Here is a 23575-nt window from a genome sequence, read left to right as displayed (position 1 = left end):
GGGGGCAGATGAGGGGCACACTTGCAAAACTCTGACGTGGAGTCTGGCTGCGGTGCGTGTGTGCGCGCACGTCTATGGCTCAGTCGAGAGTGCGATTGAGAAGCTGAATTTTTAAAAAACCCAGGAAAAACCCAAACCCAACCTTGTCTCTTTGCTCCTCAGTGCCACGTTTCACTTTGTGCTAGCAAATTGCAGAAGAGCGACTTCCAGCTGCATTTGCGTTCCCATTCACTTCATTTAACAAGTAGTTTCCAGTACACAGAAACATGGGTGACTTGATGGAGGGACGGTGTGTGTTTGTGTGTGTGTGTGCTGCTGCTGATCTAATTAACCAGAAATCCCAGCTGGTAGGAATACAAATTCCAAAACTGCTGCTCTTGCCGGCAGGCTACAAGATTTGCAGCGGGGTTCTCACTGAAGATTCCCAGGGCCTGATTTCCTGTGAACCAGACAGTTTGTGACTCCTGCTAGATTAGGGCTCCTCTATGTTAAAGGGGGAACATCTGAGTTCCCTTGAGAAAATTTTGCAAGGACAAAGACATGAGAAGGTAACTCCCTGTTGCCTGGAGTTGACCTTTAGTTGCTTGCCGCTAGGTGAAACCTGCCCATTTAAACTTTGAGATTCCTCTCTCTGTGCTGGCTGATAAGTCATGTGAGTTAGCTCAAGGTAAATACATGGCCTCTTCCCGCTCCCCCCTGCTCCTGCCCCCACAAAAACGACTAGAGGAAAACACGTCTCACAGTAGAATGATCTCAGCTGCAGAATTTTTGAGCTGGAAAACAAGAGCCAGGGTTAGACCCATGTTCAAGATTCTGTATGTAATACTGTTGTGATCTGCCTTGCAGGATTATGGTTAAGAGCAAACGCAAACACCAGCGGCTAATAATAATAATAATAATTTATTATTTATACCGTGCCCATCTGGCTGGGCTTCCCCAGCCACTCTGGGCGGCTTCCAAAAAATATATATTAAAATACTGTAATACATCAAACATTAAAAGCTTCCCTAAACAGGGCTGCCTTCAGATGTCTTCTAAAAGTCTGGTAGTTGTTGCTCTCTTTGACATCTGGTGGGAGGGCATTCCACAGGGAGGGCGCCACTACCGAGAAGACCCTCTGCCTGGTTTCCTGTAACTTGGCAAGACAAGAAGCAGTTTTAGCTAAGCCAATGACTTTCATAACACAGTGCATGATTTTGATGCTGCATAGAAGAAGGAAATGGTAGTGTCTCCCCCCCCAAAATTATTCATTCCTATTTAATCCGGAAGAAAAACATGCTTTCTTCTCATTTGGCACCACTGCACAACACTAAATACATGGCTTAATAACTGGTCACTTGTGGTTTTCACTGGATGCCTTTTGTCAGCTAACCGGTTTACGTACTTTCCAGTGGATGCAATTCATCTGCCCTACCTGTGTTGTTTTCATTGGACACGGTTTGCCAGCTGTGTGCTTGCAAGGTTGGTGGGTGCAGAAATGTGCTCACAAAAACTTGCATTTTTGTTGCTGCCTTAAGAAAAATTTTGTAATTTTATTTGCACAGTGTTACAGGTGGAGCTGCAAGAAGATGCACCTGCAGATGCACTTAGTTTTCGTTAGATGGGGAAACAGGAACAAAATACCCCAGAAACTGAAATCAGAATGCATCAGCGTAGTAAACAAAAAGGAGTTCTTCCACCATTCAGAGCCTTCTGTGGTTCTTGGGATTGAGATTGTTGCATTTGCTGAACATGTTGGATGCTAAAGGCATTGATATCTTGACCTGTGCCATCGGTTGCGGTGGGGGCTTCCCTCATTTTTTAGCTTCTCTGCTTTAACATAAAACAAAATAAAGTGACTAGCTTTTTTATTTACAAACATACAAAAGCAAAATGTGCAGTCGGTATTATACCCAGTGGCTTAATACCAAGGAAAGCTGAAATACTGCATGTGTGTACCTGGGGCTAAGCTCCATTGTGTGTGACTTACTTCTGAGTAGCCCTGTAAGCCTCCTTTGGCTTTCTAGCCAGTGAGTGCAAAGGCACTGGAACGCTTGTGAGAAGCAAGGCTGGGGCCAGTATATGCAATGGTAGGGGGCTCAGTTTATCTCCATTGCATGAAAGTGTCAATAATTGCAGTATTTCTCTGTTCAGTCTCTCTTCGCTTGCTTATCACTTTGATCCAACTGGCAACGACTGCCTTATTTTCCTGGCTCTCAGGGTGGTTTTCTTGTCCTGCAAAGTAAACTTTTGGGCATATACCATTTTGCTTTCTGGCTTAAGGGCAAACTGGTGGACCCTCAACCCTTACTTTCACTTGCTTACTTTTTACTTTTTATATTTATATTTTACTTATATTTAGCAATATAAATCACTCAGGTCTTTCTCTTTACCATTTCCATTATTGTGGTAGGGGTGCAAGGAAATTGTTGCCTAAATGTCTCCATATTTTCTGGTGATCTTCCCCTAAAGTTGCATAAGAGGAAGGAGTGGAGCAGATGGCAGGCAGTTCTTACTCATGAGAAGCTGTAGCTGCCAAATGTAGTGCGCTTTGAAGGTACAAGGAATCTTTGGCAAGGAGCTGATTGCTCTACGTTTGCCTTTCCTGTTTGTGGGAAGCTTTTTAACCTACTAGTTCTCTCTCTCTTTCTCTCGCTCGCTTTCTCTTGCTTTTTTCATGCTAGGCTGTATTTGTTTTAAAGCAGAGATGACTTACCCGTGGCCTTAGGGAAGCTTTTAATGTTTAATGGATTACTGTATTTTAATATTTTGTTGGAAGCCACCCAGAGTGGCTGGGGAAGTCCAGCCAGATGGGCGGGGTATAAATAAATTATTATTATTATTATTATTATTATTATTATTATTATTATTATATTACAGTGGTACCTCGGGTTAAGTACTTAATTCATTCTGGAGGTCTGTTCTTAACCTGAAACTGTTCTTAACCTGAAGCACCACTTTAGCTAACGGGGCCTCCTGCTGCTGCCGCGCCACCGGAGCACGATTTCTGTTCTCATCCTATAGCAAAGTTCTTAACCCGAGGTAATATTTCTGAGTTAGCGGAGTCTAAGACCTGAAGCGTCTGTAACCTGAAGCGTATGTAACCCGAGGTACCACTGTATTATTATTATTCCAGGTGTTGTTGAAAGCTACGGTTCCCATATGCCCCAGGAGTGATGTGCGTTGTAGTTCAGCAGCCTCTGGTTCCTTACCCCTGTTTTGAAGAGTAAGGTAAAGGTAAAGGTAAAGGGACCCCTGACCATTAGGTCCAGTTGTGACCGACTTTGGGGTTGCGGCGCTCATCTCGCTTTACTGGCCGAGGGAGCCGGCGTACAGCTTCCGGGTCATGTGGCCAGCATGACTAAGCTGCTTCTGGCGAACCAGAGCAGCGCACGGAAACACCATTTACCTTCCCGCCGGAGCGGTACCTATTTATCTACTAGCACTTTGACATGCTTTCGAACTGCTAGGTTGGCAGGAGCAGGGACCGAGCGACGGGAGCTCACCCTGTCGCGGGGATTGTGTTGAAGAGTAATCTGTAGTTATTTTTTGCCATCTACTTGATTTTTCACTAGGGGAGTAGTGTTGGGTTTTTTTGTTACCAACAGAGGACATTATCACATAAGGTGGCCTAAAAAGTATTTTTATTTGAAATAACACAAATGCTATGGGATGCAGCATCTATTTCTCATTTTCTGGTTGTCTCTGCTTCAGTTCTGAGCTACCTTAGACTTGGGTGGCAGTGGCTGTGTGATGCTGGGGCAGTTTGGATCATCTGAACTGCACAAGGCATGTTCCTCTCACTTCACAGTCCATTGCAACCCATATTTTCATGCTGTTTTGGTCTGTTTGGACTGAAATCAGCATTTCTGCAGCTTATGGCCTCGTGCTAGAGCTTATAGAAGGCTTTCATGAGTTGAGGGTAGGCTTGGTATATCCTCTGCATGATGGAGGGCTATAGAAAGGAAATGGCTGAATCCTGATTCACAATAGCTTGTTTCCTCCCAGGAAGGCTTTTTCCTTTTTCCAGGCCTCTGGAAACTCTGGTTTCTTTTAACCCTTTTGTCGGCGTTTGTGTTGGCCTGAAATGATTACAGTGGTGCCTCGCAAGACGAAATTAATCCGTTTGGCGAGTCTCTTCGTCTTGCGGTTTTTTCCTCTTGCGAAGCACGGCTATTAGCGGCTTAGCGGCTATTAGCAGCTTAGCGGCTTAGCGGCTATTAACGGCTTAGCGGCTATTAACGGCTTTAAGAAAAAGGAAACAAACTCGCAAGAACTCGCAAGACGTTTCATCTTGCGAAGCAAGCCCATAGGGAAAATCGTCTTGCGAAGCGACGCAAAAACCGAAAAACCCTTTCGTCTTGCGCGTTTTTCGTTTTGCGAGGCATTCGTCTTGCGGGGCACCACTGTATCTCTGCTCCGTCTTGGCCAGGAACTTTCAAAGCATTTTTCAGCCTCTCTGAAGCAAAGGCATGAAACAGGGCTGGTTAATCTGCAGCCCCCCAAGGTGTTTCTGAAGTACAGCTCCCATCAACACGATCCTGCATACTCAGAGGTCAAGGGGTTGTAGTTCAGCAATATCTGGGGGCCAGAGGTTAAGTCACCCCTGCAGTAAAATGATAAGCCTCTCCGGACTTCAACATGTAAGGCGAGAATTTGGTTGATTATGGCAGAACCTAAACGCTGCTTAAGGCTCTAGCATATGAAAACTACAGCACTGTGCCAGGGGTAATTGCTCTTGCAGTGTTAGAAACTCAGATGTACAGTGGTACCTTGGGTTACAGACGCTTCAGGTTAGAGACTCCGCTAACCCAGAAATAGTACCTTGGGTTAAGAACTTTACCTCAAGATGAGAACAGAAATCGCACGCTGGTGGTGCAGCGGCAGCGAGAAGCCACATTAGCTAAAGTGGTACCTCAGGTTAAGAACAGTTTCAGGTTAAGAACGGACCTCCAGAACGAATTAAGTTCTTAACCTGAGGTACCACTGTATAAGCTAATTGCCAAATGGCTCCTTCAAGCTAGGTTGCGGTCACCTGAACAGAATGTCTAGGCACCAAACCCCACCCCATGATGATGATGATGATTTCATTTCTATAACTCTTTGTATTTTAAAGAAAAAAATCCCAAAGCAGTTGACAACACATTCAACCACCAAATATACAAGCTTTTCTGCTTACCTGCTTCAGAAACCTGGAGGCGCCAGCCAAAGGGAGATGTCCGTTGCCAGAGATCTGGCATCCAGAGATCTCCACGTGGTCACAATTAGACCAGCGCGAGTCAGAAAACACACCTGACTCCTGGGGAATTTCTAATACTGCATTCAGGTGCACACATTCCACACAGCATATTGCAATTCCCCCAGTAACAAAACATTGCTGTTTTGAAAGCTGGGCAAATGTAATAACCTGCAAAGGAGCAGGTGTGGGTAGGGTCCAGAGGAAACAAAGGATGTCCACCTTGCTGCTTTGGAAAGGCGCTCAATGAGGACCAGACTACAGTGGTACCGCAGGTTAAGTACTTAATTCGTTCCGGAGATCCGTACTTAACCTGAAACTGTTCTTAACCTGAAGCACCACTTTAGCTAATGGGGCCTCCTGCTGCCACCGTGTCGCCGGAGCACGATTTCTGTTCTTATCCTGAAGCAAAGTTATTAACCTGAAGCACTATTTCTGGATCAGCGGAGTCTGTAACCTGAAGTGTATGTAACCCAAGGTACCACTGTACTGTTCTAGTACAGTAGATGCTCAGGTTGCGAATGTGATCCGTGCGGGAGCCACGTTCGCAACCCGTAGTGTTCGCAACCCACAGCGCTGCATCTGCGCACGTGCAGGTTGCGATTTGGCACTTATGCGCAAAGCACTATTAGCGCTTCTGCACACGCATGACCACCAAAACCCAGAAGTAACCCGTTCCGGTTTTGGCGCGTCCGTAACCTGAAAAACCGCAACCTGAAGCGTCTGTAACCTGAGATATGACTGTACTTTTCAGTCACTACTAGCCACAATGGCTATGTTCAGCCGCCACTACCAAGGCAGGATGCCTCAAATACCAGTCACTGGGAATCTCAGGTGGGCAGAGTGGTGGTTGCGCTCATTTCCCGCTTGCGGGTTCCCCACAGGCACCTGGGTGGCCTCTGTGAGAATGGGATGCTGGAGTAGATGGGCCACTTTGGGCCGGATCCAGCAGGCTCTTTTCATGTTTTTAAGTTTTCCTTTGGAGACATGTTGGGCTGTGTGGAAGAAAAAGTTAATGTGTAATTAAAGGCAATGGGAATTAGGTTATTAGCAGTGGTGTGAGTTTTCTGGAAAATCTCCAGTGCTTTAAAAACTGACTGGAACCTGATTTAACACATTTGCCTTACATTTAGCAGACGAAACTGAAGTATGTCATGTTCTACATGCTAAACACATATCTTGAAAGGTTTCCCAATAACCTAAAAGTATTTGAAATAATATTTAGGGTTAAAAAATGAACAAAGCTTACTTAAATGTGGCTTAAATGTTATTTTCCAACAGAATAAAATAATTAATAGGATATTATTTTTCTTTGAATAATTGTGCACATTTTGATACGTGAGTGTGCTAAAATGAAATGTAAAGTACTTAAATGTATGCATGTTTCCTTAGGATGACCTTAAATTTTTTTTTTCACAAGATACGATATCTTTTTGGAATGCTACTAATTTATTTTAGGAAAATTCATTTTTTTGATGGACTTTTGCTGTGAAAATACAGGAATATAACAATTACTGAAAATTTTCTACCAAAAATTTTCTGCCCTACATCACATGTTGTAGGAGATTGATAAGAGTGGGGCATATTCCTTTGCCCCATTTTGAAGTATTTCACAGTTGGCTGAATGCAGCTGTGGGTCTGTTTCTCGTGTCTTATGTAGTTGGAAACGACTATGGTTTTAATTTTGGAAGTGAAAAATTATGCATGAGTGATTTAACAGTTGTGTAAAAAGAACCTGCTTTCCTAATTGCTCACTGGTAACATTCTCCACATCTTCTTCTTTCTATTGTTATCTAGCTTAGTCTATAATTTCAAACACATTTAGTAGGAAGTAAAGTCCCCATTAATTGAAATGCATACTTGCTCAGGATCTGTGATGTGAGTGGCAGTTGTGCCTCCTTCAAGGAGGGTCCTAAAGATTCCCGTGAGAGGCTGACGGCGGTGCGTCCCCGGAAAGATCTGCAGTCACAGCAGAGCAGAGAAAGGAGCCTAGAGATGCAGGACAAGGCGGCTGTTCAGAATATGGCATCTCCACTGTTGTCTTCTATACGGATAGCTCAGGATAGCTCAGCAGATATCATGGTGGGATTTCCACTGGCCTCACACAACTTGTGGGTGTGCCTGACTTCTTAAAGACCTCTGTCTTGAAGCAAAAGGGCCACACTTTCCAGTCGACATCCCGTAGCACGAGAGTGGGACCTCCTTGCACTCTTTCTCACTACCTTGGTTTCACCCATAAGCAGCCTATTATTTTATTTGGAAAGGGCTGGGGAAACAAGCTTCCTCTTAGAGCAGCTCACACTTTGCTTATGGGTCTTGCTTCCAAGCAAAGTATGCCTAGGTTTAACCCATTTTGGGTTTTTTGCTCCTTCTCAAATTGGTTAAGGCTGCTGATGAATAGGAAAAATGAACCTTCTGCCCCAAAGCATTACAGAGATAATTCAGGGTTCTCTCTCCCTCTCCCCTCCCCTCTCTCTCTCTGTGTGTTTGCATTTCCTTTCTGTTGAATCATTTATTTTGATCCGGTGACTAACAGCATGTGGAAACCCAACATTTCCTTACTGGTCCTGTCACAAGTCATGTTCTCCCAAGTCGAGCCTATGAGCTCTGCTCAATATAGGAGCTGCTATTTCTAGAGCACGTTGAGGTCAACCCACCCAAAAGGCCGTGTGATCTTCAAAGAGTGTCCGTAGTTCTATGTGGAGTCCAGGATAAGGACCTAGTGACCCATTCATTGCAGGAGGCGTTGCCAGCAGCGCCCAAAGGTCCATTTTTAAACCCTCCCCGAATAGAGAACAACCAGAAAACAAACAAACAAATAAATAAATAAATAGTGGAATAAAATACATTCCCGGATGGTTTCACATACAGTTACTAGGCTTATTTGGGGTATAAGGAATCAGAATTAAGGGTGAGCTAGCTATGGATTCTAAGAAATATAAATTATACGCCCTCCAAGTTAACGGCATTTGTAGGTCCTCTCACATTGCAGGCAGCCTGTTGTTATTCTCACAAGGAGATCTACCCCGGAGCCCTAAGGGGTGTCCTCTTTGGGCTCCAGGAAAGTTCTCCTCATGAGCTGGAGACACAGCAGCGTGCTCCCCATTTAGGCCCATTTCACTTATGTGCACAGGGGGCCGGAATGGAGCCCCCACGTAAGTGGGGAGTACTTGCTTCTGCAGCTATAGCATTAGAATACTAGTCCATCTCAAAGAGATCTAATGACCTGTTTTTATGACAAATACCGTATTTTTCGCTCTATAAGACGCACCAGAACACAAGACGCACCTAGTTTTTGGAGGAGGAAAACAAGAAAAAAAATATTCTGAATCTCAGAAGCCAGAACATCAAGAGGGATCGCTGCACAGTGAAAGCAGCAATCCCTCTTTCTGTTCTGGCTTCTGGGATAGCTGCGCAGCCTGCATTCGCTCCATAAGACGCACACAGATTTCCCCTTACTTTTTAGGAGGGAAAAAGTGAGTCTTATAGAGCAAAAAATACGGTACTTGGGTGGTGAACTGCAACTACTGGTGACTGACTTCAGTGCTCCGATTCCTAGGGCATGTTTTTAAGAATTGGTTGGTGAGTCTGGGAGGTCACTAGAAGTCTTGAATATCTCACTGCTGATATTTCTTAAATTCTTCAGTTTGGCTATGCCCATGGTTTACTCTGTGGATGAGTGTGCCTTTTCCCACAGATGCTTCTTGCATCTAGCATTCAAAAAGGGATCCTCCTTCATCTTCTTTGAAAGTAGGAGCAAATGGTGTGGTAGATTTATAATCCGGTGGTACCGAACTATTTGGTGAGTGCAAATGGCATTGATGGGAAGTACAAACATCTGTGGAATTGAACCCTGAACCATGATGGGAAAGGGAAATGTCTGGGTTTGTTGACTTTGAGAGTGACCTGAATGAATCGAAGAGCAAACAAATGAATGTTGACAAGGGCAAATTTAAAATATGCCTTGTGGGGATGTAAAAATACTAAACTTACACCTGTGATACAGGCACAGGGCATCCTTATCCACAAATTTGACCAGCAGCCTTTCCAGCTGTTGTGTTCTTCAGGTTTTCTTCGGCTGTTTGTTTCCCTGGCAGAATCCATAGGATGCCAATATCCTTTCTTTATTGCAATGTCTGGGTCTGGGTAAGGAATCATATCACTGACCTTGCAAGCAGCTGCTGTTCCGAATTCTCAAGGTTTTGTAAAGTCTGTTGCCTATACCTGTATATCTCAGGAACACATTCACTATTGAAATTCAGCCGCCTATTGAGTGTGAGGCTAGAAGTTGTCTGAATTCCTTGCAGCATGCCTGTCACCTCATAGTAAAGATATTTGCCTAGTGTTGCCAGGATAACTGCTCCCCCCCTAAAATTGGCATGAATTTTAAATGCCCCTGCAAATGAGATTAAATTATCTGTTAAGATAGGACTCCACTCTGTACACATGTGTTGAAGAAATAATAGCTCTAGCTCACTTTTATGTCTTCATTTTTAAAAAAAATTGGGAAGCTTAGAACAGCTTGCATTGTTTTATTGTGCATACTTGTATCATTTCTTTAAAGGTGAATTGGGGTGAAGTATTTGAGATGAAGCAATGAGAGCTGTAGACTGAAAAATGGTTGCAGTGATAGTTAAACTTTGACACCCCCCCCCAAATTTTATATACAACTGTAAATCTTAATGGCAGTGGGGGGGGGGAGTGATGCATAAGAGAGATATTACAATAAATTACACTCATAACAGTTTTCTATATGTGTAATATAGAAATATTTACCGTATTTTTTGCTCTATAAGACTCACTTTTTCCCTCCTAAAAAGTAAGGGGAAATGTGTGTGCGTCTTATGGGGCGAATGCAGGCTGCGCAGCTATCCCAGAAGCCAGAACAGCAAGAGGGATTGCTGCTTTCACTGCGCAGCGATCCCTCTTGCTGTTCTGGCTTCTGAGATTCAGAATATTTTTTTTCTTGTTTTCCTCCTCCAAAAACTAGGTGCGTCTTGTGGTCTGGTGCGTCTTATAGAGCGAAAAATACAGTAAATCTGTAGCATCATTCCATGGATACCTCTTGCATTTTGCTCATCTCGTTTCATTGCAAATACTGACCTGGGTTGCACAACATAGTTAGCTGAGCGATGAGTGTCTTCAAACTGTCAGTATGGTATCCCACACTAGCCTATTTAGTATAGTCCCATTATATGACTAACGTAGGTTCATTAATTTCACTGGGTCTACTCTGAGCAGGACTTAGTTGGCTACAGCCCAATGTATTTGACAGGATTCAAGGGTGTCCTGGAACTGACCAGTTAACGTGGTTTCAAGCCTGCAGGAATTTTTGTGGTTTCAAAAGCGACAAGGCAGTGAATGCACCGAAACATGTGGGGTGAAGAAAGGATTTCTAGGAAGATGTGTTAACATCCCCACGGGCAAATTAGGAGGAATGCAGAAGGGATACTCCTTGTCATACATGTATTTGGACGATAGTAGTATTTATATACAGGAATGCGGGTGGCGCTGAGGGTTAAACCACTGAGCCTAGGGCTTGCCGATCAGAAGGTCGGAGGTTCGAATCCCCGCAACGGGGTGAGCTCCCGTTGCTTGGTCCCTGCTCCTGCCAACCGAGCAGTTCGAAAGCACATCAAAGTGCAAGTAGAAAAATAGGTACCGCTGTGGCGGGAAGGTAAACGGCGTTTCCGTGCGCTGCTCTGGTTCTCCAGAAGCGGCTTAGTCATGCTGGCCAGATGACCCGGAAGCTGTACGCTGACTCCCTCGGCCAATAAAGCGAGATGAGCGCCACAACCCCAGAGTCGTCTGCGACTGGACCTAATGGTCAGGGGTCCCTTTACCTAGTATTTATATACAGTATCTGCATAATAATGTATGGAAATGTAACTGATCATATTTACTGTTTTCTATTATTTTTTCTTATTGTATTGTTGTACTTTTTTCTCCCTCTTCTTTTCTTTCTTCTTTCATCACTTTATTTTATGTAACTTTATTGTCTATAACTGAAATTCTCTCTCTCCCTCTCTCTCTCTCTCTCACACACACACACACACACAGAGAGAGAGAGAGAGAGAGAGAGAGAGAGAGCTTCCAACCAAATTGTAAGAAATGCCAATAGTTTAACCACTGTGTGAGCAATAAAATCAGGATTAATTATTAATAAGCAGGTGGCCTGCAGAAGCCGTATAGTTCCTGGAGGCTGCTTTGCTCCTCTTCAGACAAAGCTCATGGCTTGGGAAAATAGTGATTAAGGATGAATCCTGGTTCTGTTGCAAGAATGCACTTAAGAACATTCATTTTGTTTTTGACACCTTAGAATTCTGACAGCAGTTCAGACAGCCATGCTAAGCCAGAGCTTAGCACAATGTAGAGTGACAGCAAAATGGGGAGAAGCAGAGTGGCTGCCGGCTGCCCCCTTTAGGAGCCTGCGTTTGGACAAGGCTGGGCTTTCTGTGTCATGCAAGCCACTCAGCGAGAAGCTATCTCCCTGTACTGTTAGAAGAGTAAAGAACCACTGGTGGGAAGAATGTAGAACAAGCAAAACCAAAAAGTAGTTTTTGTTTTAACGTATCTATGTGGGGTTTTGTTTCTTTGGGGTCTTCTGGTTGTGTGAGATGATGCTCTGAATTGCCTTTGGCAAGAAAAAGCAACCAATAAATGTTCATGTTCTTCTTCTTCGTCTTCTCTGGTAAGAGAGACAGAAAGAAAACACACAACTGAGTGATAAGGAAATACTGTATTTTAGGACCTCTTCTTGAAAACTCTGGTAGACTGGGAGGATGCAGAAGACCCCAAAGTCAATAAAATTGTGTTTCAGTTGATTTGCACTTACAAGTGCAGAATATCTTGTGGGCTTCGTGACTACTTTAGTGGTAAAATTGGCTTTTGATCAGGTTCTGTTCTGTTTAGCAGTCTGCACCAGGAGAACCCTATCCCTGCATATTGTCCCCCTATTTCTGTGCCCTGTTTGCTGTGACTGCAGTTGCAAGAGCCTAATTTTGCCTGGTCTTCTGCTACTCCCCCCCCCCCCCCCATCTCTCCCTGCCAGATCAAGAAAGTGAGCCATGCCTAGCTGTTGCAAGTTCTGCTTTCTAGTAATGTAGCTGTTTACTACCCTTCCCTTCTCAACATACACACAACTGCTATAGGCTTCAGTCTCCTGGTTATTATTATTATTTGTTCTTGTCTGTGTAATACTTTCCCAGTGGGTGACTCATTGATTTTGTTTGTATTGGGCCTAGTTCCAGCTGCTGCAGTCCCTTCTCCAAGACGGGCTGCTGTTTATTGCAACGTCCACAGCAGGAAGGCAAATTCCTCCTCCGTTCTGCAAATGAACTTCAGCTAAAGTCCCTCTTCCGCTCTAAATTCTAAGCCAGTGCCTTTCCGATGCCCATCTGCACCCCTTGGCTACTGAAGGCTGTGCTTTCTTCTGTTTCAACATTTTAAGCTATATTTCATCCAGAGTGCATACTTGACATAACGGGTATACAATGAGGAACCAACGGCTAATACTTGCCTTCATTTTTTCCGCTTGATGCTTCCTAGCTACAGACTTGGCTCTTTATCTTGGCTCTGCTTGACTAACTTGCTTCTTTATATCCTTGCTAGCCTCTGTGCCTTAACCCACACTTGGATTGCCTCTTCTGGTGTTTATCCTCAGGGACCTGGAAATCTTGGGGGAATTTGTCCCCTCTTCTTTGGTTGGGATTGAATTGGATGCTCTACGGTTTTCAACAGGGCCTTTTGCCTCCTCAACAGCTGCATAGCAGGCAGTAATTTTGTAGGACAGTCTTCCCCCATCATGCAATGACCAGACAAGCTTTAGCTGCTGATTTTTTTAGCTGTTAAAACACAGCAGCCCTAGCCTGGCAGGAGGGCTTTACTGGTCCCCTCGTTTTTCTTCAGCTCAAGCACTTAAGCCTGGCTTGGGGAAAAGAAGACCTGTGGCAAACGCCCTTCTTTAGAGATCAGGTGGAGGAAAAAATATCCCACCTGGAGGAAATTCTAGGCACATACAGATTCAGTCATTCACAAAAAAAAAAGCATGGAAACTTCAAGCTCAGGCAGCAGCCTCTGTCTCCTGGAAGCAGGAAGCACATCTGCAACAGTGGTAGCCAACCTTGTGCCCTCAAGATGCTTTGGGCCGCAATGCCCACCAGCCCTGTCTGTTGGCCAGGTGAGCTGGGGCCGATCGCAGCTGCAGTCCAAAAGTTATGGCAGGCACCAAGTTGGTTTCCCATGTTTCTGCAGTCTTGCATATTTGTGTTCATTTGCAGGAAAAGTGAATTTAACTTCTCGCTTTTCAAAATAATTTGCAGTGGAGTCCTTCCTGTCGAGGATGTTGGAGCAGTAGGATAAAGTTATCACTGTGGTAGCACCCTTTTGTTGTGATGGTGGGACCCACAAGATGCCTGCGACAAAAAGATTTCCATTTGGACTTCCATACAAACTAATAGAGCAACTTACTTTGTCTTTACAGGTCACAGCCAAGACTGCCTTCTTGTTCATCTTACCTCAGTATAATGTCAGTGTGCCTACAGCAGGTAAGGCAGCCTATGCATATCTTGATAGCACTTTGGTGGTATTAAACCCTGTTTCAGTGGCCTGCAAGCTATGAGCCCTAGATTTCCCATTAGCTAGGTTTGTGTCACCACCATGACACTCCAGCTTCCTTGTGATTATATGGGTTGTGACATAAAAGGAGACAGAGGAATGCTGGAAAAGCTTTTAAGTTTGTTCGGTTTCAGTGTGTTCAGTTTATTTGTTTATTAGATGGTTTCCAACCTCCTCCTGTGAATATCTGAGCAGCCAGTGTGCATGGTGTAATCTGGTGTCTGAGGCTAGACTACACAGTAGGAACATGTCAAGCTCTCTGCAGTTTTCATTTTGGTGAAGCAGCTCTGCATGGGTGAGACTGAAAGCAGAGGAGCTGTTTACGTGGAAAACTGAACAACCCTTTTCATTAGCCCATCAATTCTCCACTCCAGGTTGTTCCTCCCTGCCCCCCTTTTGTGGGGTTTCAAAATTTGTGTGTATGTTTGTGCCATAGGAAAACCTACTGGGGTACTGATATGGAGCAGGGAAACAGATGGACTGAAGAAAGGGTTAAGCATTCTTTCCTCTCGGCCACAGTCCCCTCCCCGGAAGCTGCTTTCTAGCGAAAAGCCAGCATTAGGCTTCTAACGTGTGCTTGCACAAAACATGCAGCAACTCCTTGAGGCTGAGAATGATGTCTGTGGTTCCAGGACATGTCACGTGAAATGCCACATTTTTAAACAATGTACAGTTGATGAGAACCATAAGCTAAAACCACAAGATGAAGCAAAATGGCAAGAGCAGCAAAACGGGAGTGCGGCAGAAAACCCCCGGGGAAGCTTCTGCTCCCACAAATGGCCACCCGGGGCATTGTCCTTCTCAAGTCCTCCTGGCACCCTTCCACCTCCTCGTCTGCGCTGTGGCAAGCGTGCCCAGCTCTTTGCCCCAGGAGGTGAGGGAAAGTGGGTGCAGGCAGGCGGAGGGGAGAGGCAAGAGGTCCCACAGATCTTTGCGCCACTTGGAGACTTAAGGGGTTGCGCTCATTATCAAAGGGAAGAAGAGAGAGAGAGAGAAATATTTCACTAAGAAGGCCCTGTTTGAACTTCTGCTGCCCTGCCTGTGTGTTCATAAAGCACTTCCAAACAGGTGCTCCCTGAGGCCTTCCTTCCGCAGCTGTGGAAATACCCAGCTTGAGTCACCCACTTCACGATGTGCCTCGCTGCTGCTGGGGTCTTTGGCACGTGCCCTGAACCACAGCTCTTCAAGAAACAGCGTGTGGGCTGTCTCTGGATGCTTGCCTCAGACATACAAATGCTTTAGGTCTGACTCACATGACAACCTGAGCCTCATATTCAAATGATTCGCGTGCTGATGCAAAGAGCTAGATTAGCAACCCTGGAGACTGAGGGTTCCTGTCTGTCTATGCACTGAGATTGTATGGTCTGCTCTGTTGGGGCAGCGCAGTATAAACTTAGCTGCCCGTCTTACCAATTTAATATCTCCAGGCTGGTGACAGTAATTCTGAGAAGAGATGGGTCTCAATGGAGGCTCCCTTTGAAATGCAAACAACAGACTCAGGAGGTAGTAAAAATTGAATTTTCTCACCACCACCTTCTCAGACTTCCCCATGTCTACTATTTGCGTAACAAAAAAGTGCACATTAATCTAGGGTCCTCAGTTGCTGGTGCAGGGGCTACCGGGTACAGGTAATTATCCCTAGTTTGTAATGTTAACACCCTGCAATAAAGAACCAAGGTACTCTGGGGACCCCAAAGGCACTTCCCACTTTTACCTTAGGATATCTGACTACAAAATATGCATACCTCATGCCTGTTGTGAATGGAGTGGGGCACACCTTTAAATCACTACTCTTCAAGGTGCAAGACACAAATGTGGAGGTAACTTGGAAACAAGGGCGATCTTGAGTGGGGTACTGGAGGGCTTTGTCCTAGACCCACTGCTCGGACATTTTTACAGCTGACATGTTGAGAGGATGTTTGTCACATGTACAAAAATTTGGAAGGTGTAGCTAACATCATAGACCAGGGGTCAGCAAACTTTTTCAGCAGGGGGCCAGTCCACTATCCCTCAGACCTTTTGGGGGATGCCAGACTATAGTTTGAAAAAAGATAATAAACAAATTCCTATTCCCCACAAATAACCCAGAGATGCATTTTAAATAAAAGCACACATTCTACTCATGTAAAAACATGCTGATTCCCGGACCGTCCGCGGACCAAATTTAGAAGGCGATTGGGCCAGATCCAGCCCCCGGGCCTTAGTTTGCCTACCCATGTCATAGAAGATGCAGTCAAGATTTAAAGCACTCTTGACAGAGGAGAACATTGGGATGCAGCCATCCTTAAACGTGAGTCAGCAGTGCAACAGGGCAGCCAATAAGGCTAATGCATTTCTAGACTTCATCATCAGAAGTGCTGTGTTCAGGTCATGAATAGGCATTGGGTCCTGTCTGTTTTCCTTTGGACAGTCCTCTTCTAAGACACTCCAAACTGGGAGAATGGGCAGTAAAATGGCAAATGCAATTCAATGTAAGCAAGTTCAAAGTGAGTCACACTGGGCCAAAAACAATTCTCGTTTCACATACATGCTCATGGGGTGTGAACATGGGGTGACAGCCAGGTACGAGAGTTTAGGGTCATAGCTACTAGCTTCTCAAAGATGTCGACCCAGAGTGTGGCAGCTGTGAAAAGGGCAAATTCTGTGCTAGGGATCATTAGGAAAGGGGTTGAAAATAAAATGCCCAATATGATAACAGCTTCATGCAGATCCATGGTGTGAGCTCACTTGGAATGCTGTGTGTGGTTCTAGTTGTCTCTCCTCAAAGAGGATCCTGCAGAACTGGAAGAGGGCAAGAAAAGAGCAACCAAAATGACGAAGGGAATGGAGGACCTCTGTATGGGGAAAGGTTTGAATGTTGGGGGCTTTTTATTTTGTACAAAAGGCGAGTAAGAAGTGATGTCATTGAATTAAGCCTGTTGTAGAGATAGTGGATGGGTAATTTTTTCCTCCCTTTTTCAATACTTGAGGAACATTCAATGAAAGTGTTGGAAGATTCAGGCCGCTCCCAGAAAAGCACTTCACACAGCACATAGTTAAACCATGGCATTCCCTCCCAGAAGTGGCAGTGGTTGGCTGCCAATTTGGATTATTTATAAGAGGATGGGACAGATATATGGAGGACAAAGCTCTGAGTGGCTCTGTACCCTGAGAGCTCTGTTTCTGCCTCCGCTGTCAGAGGCACTGGGCCTCTGAATTTCAGGCACTGGGAATCACAGGAGGACCAAGTGGGGTTGCGATCAGGTCCTGCTGGCTTCTCATGGGCACCTGGTTGACCTTTGTGAGAACAGGACGCTGGACTACATGGGCCTTTGGTCTGCTCCAGCAGGACTCTTCTTACGTTCGGGCGCAAGAGTTTTAAGAAGGGCATCGACAAACTGCAGTGCGCTCAGAGTAGGACAGCAAGAAGGTGAAGGGTCTCAACACCAAGTCCTGTGATGAATGGTTGAAAAAGCTGAGTTTAGACTGTCAGGGGAGACACAACAGTCATCTTCAAATGTCACACGGAAGATGAGCAGGCATGTTCCCTTTGTTCCAGAGAACAGGATTAGAACCAGTGCAGGGAAATAGATTTTGGCTAAATATTAAGAGAGAGAAGATGGGTGCTGCTTGACTCCCTTAGAAGGTGGGGGGGGCTCTTCTTCGCTGGAGGTATTTAAGCAGAAGCTGGGAGCCCATCTGTTGGTGATGCTGCAATCGCATCCCGCTTTACAGATCCTGCACTCTGTGATCCCCAAGGTCCCCCTCCTTCCAGTTCAGTGGTTCTGTGCCGCTACTTCTATATTAGGATTGCAAGTTGTTGAGCTTCTTGGTTCTGTTTGCAAAAATCCAGACATCATGCCAAGTTTTCAAAAATCCCCCCAGATGGTAATTTTGCCCTTGGAATCCTGGACATCTCCAGGAAAATCCAGACATATGGCAACCCTGTTCTATATGTCATGACAAGAAAGTTGTAATGTCAATGTACACCCTCCATTCACAGCTGGCATGAGTTGTGTATCTGTTCTGGTGGATTCGTACACAAGGGACAAATGTAAAGTGAGAAGCAGCCCTGAGCTGGATTCTGCTGCTAACTGTCTTGGGTCATTCGCAGGTCACTGTGTTTCGCTATGGAACTGTGATCTCGACCCACCCACAGTCATTTACCCGGGGATGAAAAATAGGTGAGTTGAGGACCCTTGGTCTTCCCAGAGTCCTCTGAACTACTTCACCTTCTGATTGACACCCCCCTGCCTCCAAGGAACGTGGCAATAAATCCGAGGATGAAGGGAGTTCATGGGACACTTATCTCAGAATAACACATCATGCAAACAGGCTCTCAGAGGACTTCCGATGAGTGGGAAGAAGATGTATACGTGTGTGTGTGTGTGTTGAACTGTCCACATCTGCTCTGCATTCTGGTTAAATTCAGTTCTTCTAAGCTCATGGTGGTCTGTTTCTGCTTCTTGCCAACATTTGAGCTAATTCTTTGTTACTTAAATCCTGCCTCTTAGCCTTTAAAAGTTTGATCCCTATATGGCTTCTCAGCTTAACTCTTTAATGTTAATCTCTTCCTCCCTTACCCCACTCCTCTTCTTCAGATGGTGAAATTGTTCTTTATCACTACGGGCTGAAGGATTTGGTCACAATCCTCTTCTACATCTTCATAGCAATAATTCTGCATGCTGTGGTGCAGGAGTATGCCTTGGACGTAAGTCTTGCTTTTCATACAAGCTAGCCAATACCTACACCTCTCCCTTGTGCTGTGGGCTGTAGAACATTTCAGATTCACAGTTGCATTTTACAGTGGCCCCATGGCACCAGGAAAGTATTTAGTCCTGTTTTCTAGAAGGTGAAATGGACTTGTAGAGGAATGTTATGCCTTGTTTCGCATTCAGCTTTTACCAAACTGTGGGACTGAAGAATGTGAACTTGTGTCATTGTGACAACTATAACTTCCCTCTCTTAACTTTCAAGTCTTCTTTCTTTCTTTCTTTCTTTCTTTCTTTCTTTCTTTCTTTCTTTCTTTCCTGGCTGGAACAAGTCAGTTGCCTTCTCAGGACTGCTTCTGCTTGTTCCTGAGTTTGGGTGAGATTTTCTTTTCTTTTCAGTGCTCTCCTTTTGGGGGTCCCTCTGACGTCTTCAGGCTTTTGTAGCGTTGCTCTCTCCTTCTTCCCTTGCCTGGGCCTTGTCTCATTTTGCATTTTAGGGTGGACTGACTGCACCCACAAATAATGGCTGCTGGTTATTAAGCCAAGTCAAAACATCTGGTGGACCCTTTATTGGTATCCTCTGATCATTTGATTTGAACTTTCCAGGGCTGGCATAGTGACATGCCAAAAAGAAGCTTTGAGCTATTGTGTCTTGAGGATGTAGGATGCTTTGTTTTTTCTTCCAGTCTTGCTGAATTTTTGTTTTTTTCTAGAAAATCAACCGGAGGCTCCACCTTTCCAAGATCAAGCACAGCAAGTTCAATGAGTCTGGGCAGCTGGTAGCGTTTCATATTGCCTCCATGGCCTGGTGCCTATATGTACTGGCAACGGTAAGCTTCCTTTAGAAAGACGGGACGTGAATTTATACATGGAGGGTGCAGCTTGCTTTCTCTGCTCTTCCCCTTTGCGCACATGTGATCACATTACGGGAAGTGGCCAAATAGGGTCACCTTATTCAAAGCACCTCTTAATTCAGGATGTGAATCTGCTGGTAGGACTTAGAGGGAATGGTTCAAACTCTCCCCACATACACTGCTGACTTTGAAAAGTGTATTGATGTCCACTTGCTATTCAGGTCACATTCTGAACCCAAAGTGGGAATTGTATGACATACCAAAACAAGTATTTTTGTATAGAAATTCAAAATCTGGCTCTGTGATGGACCTCAGCCAGTTTTAAATCTGTATGCGTGCAATTTTTTAAAATTAAAGTTCACACTGGGCCACATCTCAGGTTTTATTGTTAGTATATAAAAAAAATTAACAGTTTAGGACCAGATTACATGAAGGACCACCTTGCTCACGCAAACATTATGATCTGCAGAACTTGGACTCCTATGCATGCCATATACTGGTTCATTCTGTATCTGTGAGGAGTCTATAGTTCAGTGTGGCAGCACTGCTGCTTTGAATCTCCCTCTCCCCCCTTGGAACTTACAGTTAGGCAGGTAAACTCGCAGAACTGTTTTAGATGCCTGTTAAAAACTTTCCTCTTTCTACAACACGGGTGTCAAACACAAGGCCCGCGGGCCGAATCCGGCCCGCCAGACCTCGTCATGTGGCCCGTGTAGCCACCGTTCTCGCTGCTGTTCTCGCCCGTCCAGTGCACCATCGCCTGGTTGTGCACCACGTCGCCTTTCAGCACGAAGGAGGTGGTGAGCAGAGAGGCCGCCTCTGGAGGTCCCCCGCTGGTGCGACCCCGCAGGCCGCCCGCCTCGTCCCGCGGGCTGCCGTGTCTCTGGCGGCCGGTCTGACAGGCGCGCTGCCCAGGAGGCGCCCAGCGCGAGCAGCAGCAGCAAGCGGAGCTGCCCGGCCGGACGCTCCTCCGCATGCCCCAGCAGCCGCTGCTGGCGCCATGCTCGGCCTCCGCTGCACCGGCGGCGGCGCCGGGCAGGGATGCGAGTCTGGCAGGCGAGGCACGGAGGCGGAGGATGGGAGGGAGCAAGCCGAGATGGAGGCGGGAGCTCGGCGCGGACGCGCGGTGTGGGGAACAACGTGCCAGCAGGGCTTCCAGGCGAGGCGCAGCACCGCCCTCTGCCGGCCGGCCCCACCGAGCCCCGGAGCCTGGCCGCCCGCCTTCCCCGATGGCTGCTGGCAGCAGGGTTGCAGCGGGCGCGCCGGAGCAAGTGGACGGGAGCCCCGCGCCTGGCTCCTCCTCCGCCTCAGCTTGCCACGGAGGACAAGGGGAGGCGGCTGCCTCAGGCAGCAGGATCCACAGGGGCAGCTCGGTCCGTCGTGGAAATTTGCTTCCTCCACCAGCGCCAGATCTGGTGCCGTGCGGGCGCCTCACCCGCCCCGAGCCAAGGGAGCACAAAATAATGATAACGATGCCTATTTATTCTATTGGGGGGGGGCACCAAATTTTGTCCTCACTCAGGGTGGATGCCATATTACCAAAGTCCGCCCCTGCCCCCCCTCAATGGGATTTGAAATCCAATAAATTCCTAGGCGTGCCCCTGTCCGTACTGAGTAAGCCCCTCAGCCCCTAAAAGCAGACGATACCAACTTTTCAACATTGTGATAGTGATGTTGTGATACGGTAGCGATATATTGTTGAAAAGCAGAGGGAGGAACAAGCAGCACTGGCCCCCCTCAGAAACTGGGGTGCAACTGGCACATCTCCCCCCCCCACCAGCGCCTGGCACAGGGAGGAGGCAGCAACAGGCAGCGAAGGAAGAGAAGGCTCAGTCAAGCCCCAGGCACAAGACGCAGTCCGGTGAAGGTGCCCTCAGACTGGGCCTGCACAATGTTATGATACATCACCACAGGGGCAGACTTTAGTAATCTTTCATAACAGGGGTGTCAGCCTGAATAAAATATTGAGGGGGGGGCAGGTAGGCCCCACCTCACATCACCACCACCACCACCACCATCATCATCATAATTTATTACTGGTCAAAGACCAGCTCGAACCTCACATAATTTATCACATGCCACACACACTCCATTTAAATGTCAAAGCCCATCAACTTCGGGGGTCTCAGCCTGCTCAAATATTTTAGGCCGATACAACCGGCCCTTTGAGGGTGACCAAACTGCTGATGCGGCCCCCGATGAATTTGAGTTTGACACCCCTGTTCTACAAGAACTGTCACGATATATAACTTTGTACATACTTTTAAATTTGAATTTGTATATCATTGATGATTATTCTGTACATTGATTTTCTAAGCAGTTTATATATTTTTCCTACCAATCCCTTTTGCACCTTGAACACAAGGGAGCACAAATGTTCTAAAATGAATCTGGGGTTTCTGGTTACTTTCCGCAGTCAGCCCAGATACCGCAGTGGGGTTTTCTGATATGCAGGCTCCCCAGAGGTTGTTGGCCTACAACTCCCATCATCCCTAGCTAGCAGGACCATTGATCTGTTGAGGTAGGTGATTAGCTGTGGGAGGAGCTTATCAGAGCTTGCAGGGCAGCAGCTGAAGAGGGAGCACAAAGGGTTTTCTTGTGTGTGTTTCTTGTGGCTGATTAGCTGCTCTCCCTGTGCAAAGGTCAGAGGGGGCAGGGTTTCTGTTGAGGTAGGTGATTAGCTGTGGGAGGAGCTTATCAGAGCTTGCAGGGCAGCGGTGTGCAGTTTGATCCATCTTTTAGATTTAGGGGAGCTAGTCTCAAACGTTTGTTGGGGGAGACCTAGGTTTTTTTGGGGGGATTTATTTGTCCTGTCTTCATGCTTTTTATGATGGAGGACCGCTGTAGTCACCCCCAACGACACGTTCTCAACATGGAGGGTGAGGGAACAGCTGCAGTCGCCTGCGGTTCCTGCGCAATGTTTGCCATCTTGCCAAAGGTTGCAGGCAGCTTTACCTGCAGCAATTGCATGTTGATTGCCCTCTTAAAAGACAAAGTCCAGCAACTGGAGGAACGTGTAGCTACGCTCCAAAGAATTAGAGAGCTGGAGCTCTTCTTGGAAGCAACAGAGCACACCGTCTCCACCAAGGAGGAGACAGGGGACTCCCCTGAGAAGGAGGCTAGTTCACCAACACAGGAGCCAGATATATGGAGAAACGTGACTCAAAGAAGTAGGAGGCCCAGCGTTCGCTCTGATTGTTTAGAAATACACAATCGCTTTGAGGTCCTCTCCCCTAGCATGGAAGACAAAGAGCAGACTCCATTTGAGGATCTCTCCCTCATTACAGTCGATCAGGTATATGAAGACGAGCAGCAAAGTCAGTCCTCAGGGAATGTGCAAGCGACCTTGGAACGGACAGCTCACGGAAGAACCCCGACCAGACCTAAGAGGAGGCATGTAGTGGTGATAGGGGATTCCCTACTGAGGGGAACAGAAGCAGTGATCTGTGGGCCTGACAAGATGTCTCGGGAAGTGTGCTGTCTCCCCGGGGCTAAGATCCAAGATGTAACTGAACGACTGCAAGGAATCATAAAACCCCCTGACAAATACCCCTTCCTCTTGGTTCATGTGGGAACCAATGACACTGCAAGCAATAGCCTCCAGAAGATCAAAAGAGATTACGAGGCTCTGGGCGGGAAATTGAAGCAATTAAATGCACAAATTGTCATCTCATCTGTCCTCCCAGTTGAACGACGTGGCCCAGGGAGAGAGGGAAAAATAGTGGAAGTGAACAACTGGCTTCGCAAATGGTGTAAACAGGAACTGTTTGGATTCTTAGATCACGGACTGCAGTTTCTTGAAGATGGACTTCTGGCAAGCAATGGGCTGCACCTCACAACGGTTGGGAGGAATGTTTTTGCAAAAAATCTCAGAAACCTCATCAGGAGGGCTTTAAACTGACTAATGTGGGGGAGGGAGACAGTGCTCCTGAAGGTAGGAGTCTATCAATTGATGAAGATGATCATCCAAATGTCATAGACCAAATGGAGCAAACAGCACGCAGACCTAGTGGTGGGTGGAAAAAATCCTTAAATAAGAGACACGGGGGAATGATTAATGGACTTCAGTGTCTGTACACTAATGCGCAAAGCATGGGAAATAAACAAGATGAGCTTGAGCTCTTGGTACAGCAAACTAAATATGACATAATAGGCATCACTGAAACCTGGTGGGATAAGTCCCACGATTGGAATGTAAT

General features: G+C 46.2%; 1 protein-coding gene across 1 annotated transcript in view; it reads left to right on the top strand.

Moving 5' to 3' along the window:
• The window catches only part of TRAM2 (translocation associated membrane protein 2), a 50199-nt gene that overhangs the window by 6902 nt on the left and 19722 nt on the right, over positions 1-23575 (top strand). Inside the window, exons 2-4 of the mRNA XM_083606701.1 lie at positions 13698-13761; positions 18412-18521; positions 19236-19352. Coding sequence (XP_083462827.1) covers positions 13698-13761; positions 18412-18521; positions 19236-19352 — 291 coding nt within the window. The remainder of the gene's footprint in view (positions 1-13697; positions 13762-18411; positions 18522-19235; positions 19353-23575) is intronic.

The sequence above is a fragment of the Podarcis filfolensis genome (genome assembly GCF_964270895.1).
Source record: "Podarcis filfolensis genome assembly, chromosome: 3".
Taxonomy (NCBI): domain Eukaryota; kingdom Metazoa; phylum Chordata; class Lepidosauria; order Squamata; family Lacertidae; genus Podarcis; species Podarcis filfolensis.
This window is presented reverse-complemented; position numbering and strand designations above follow the sequence as displayed.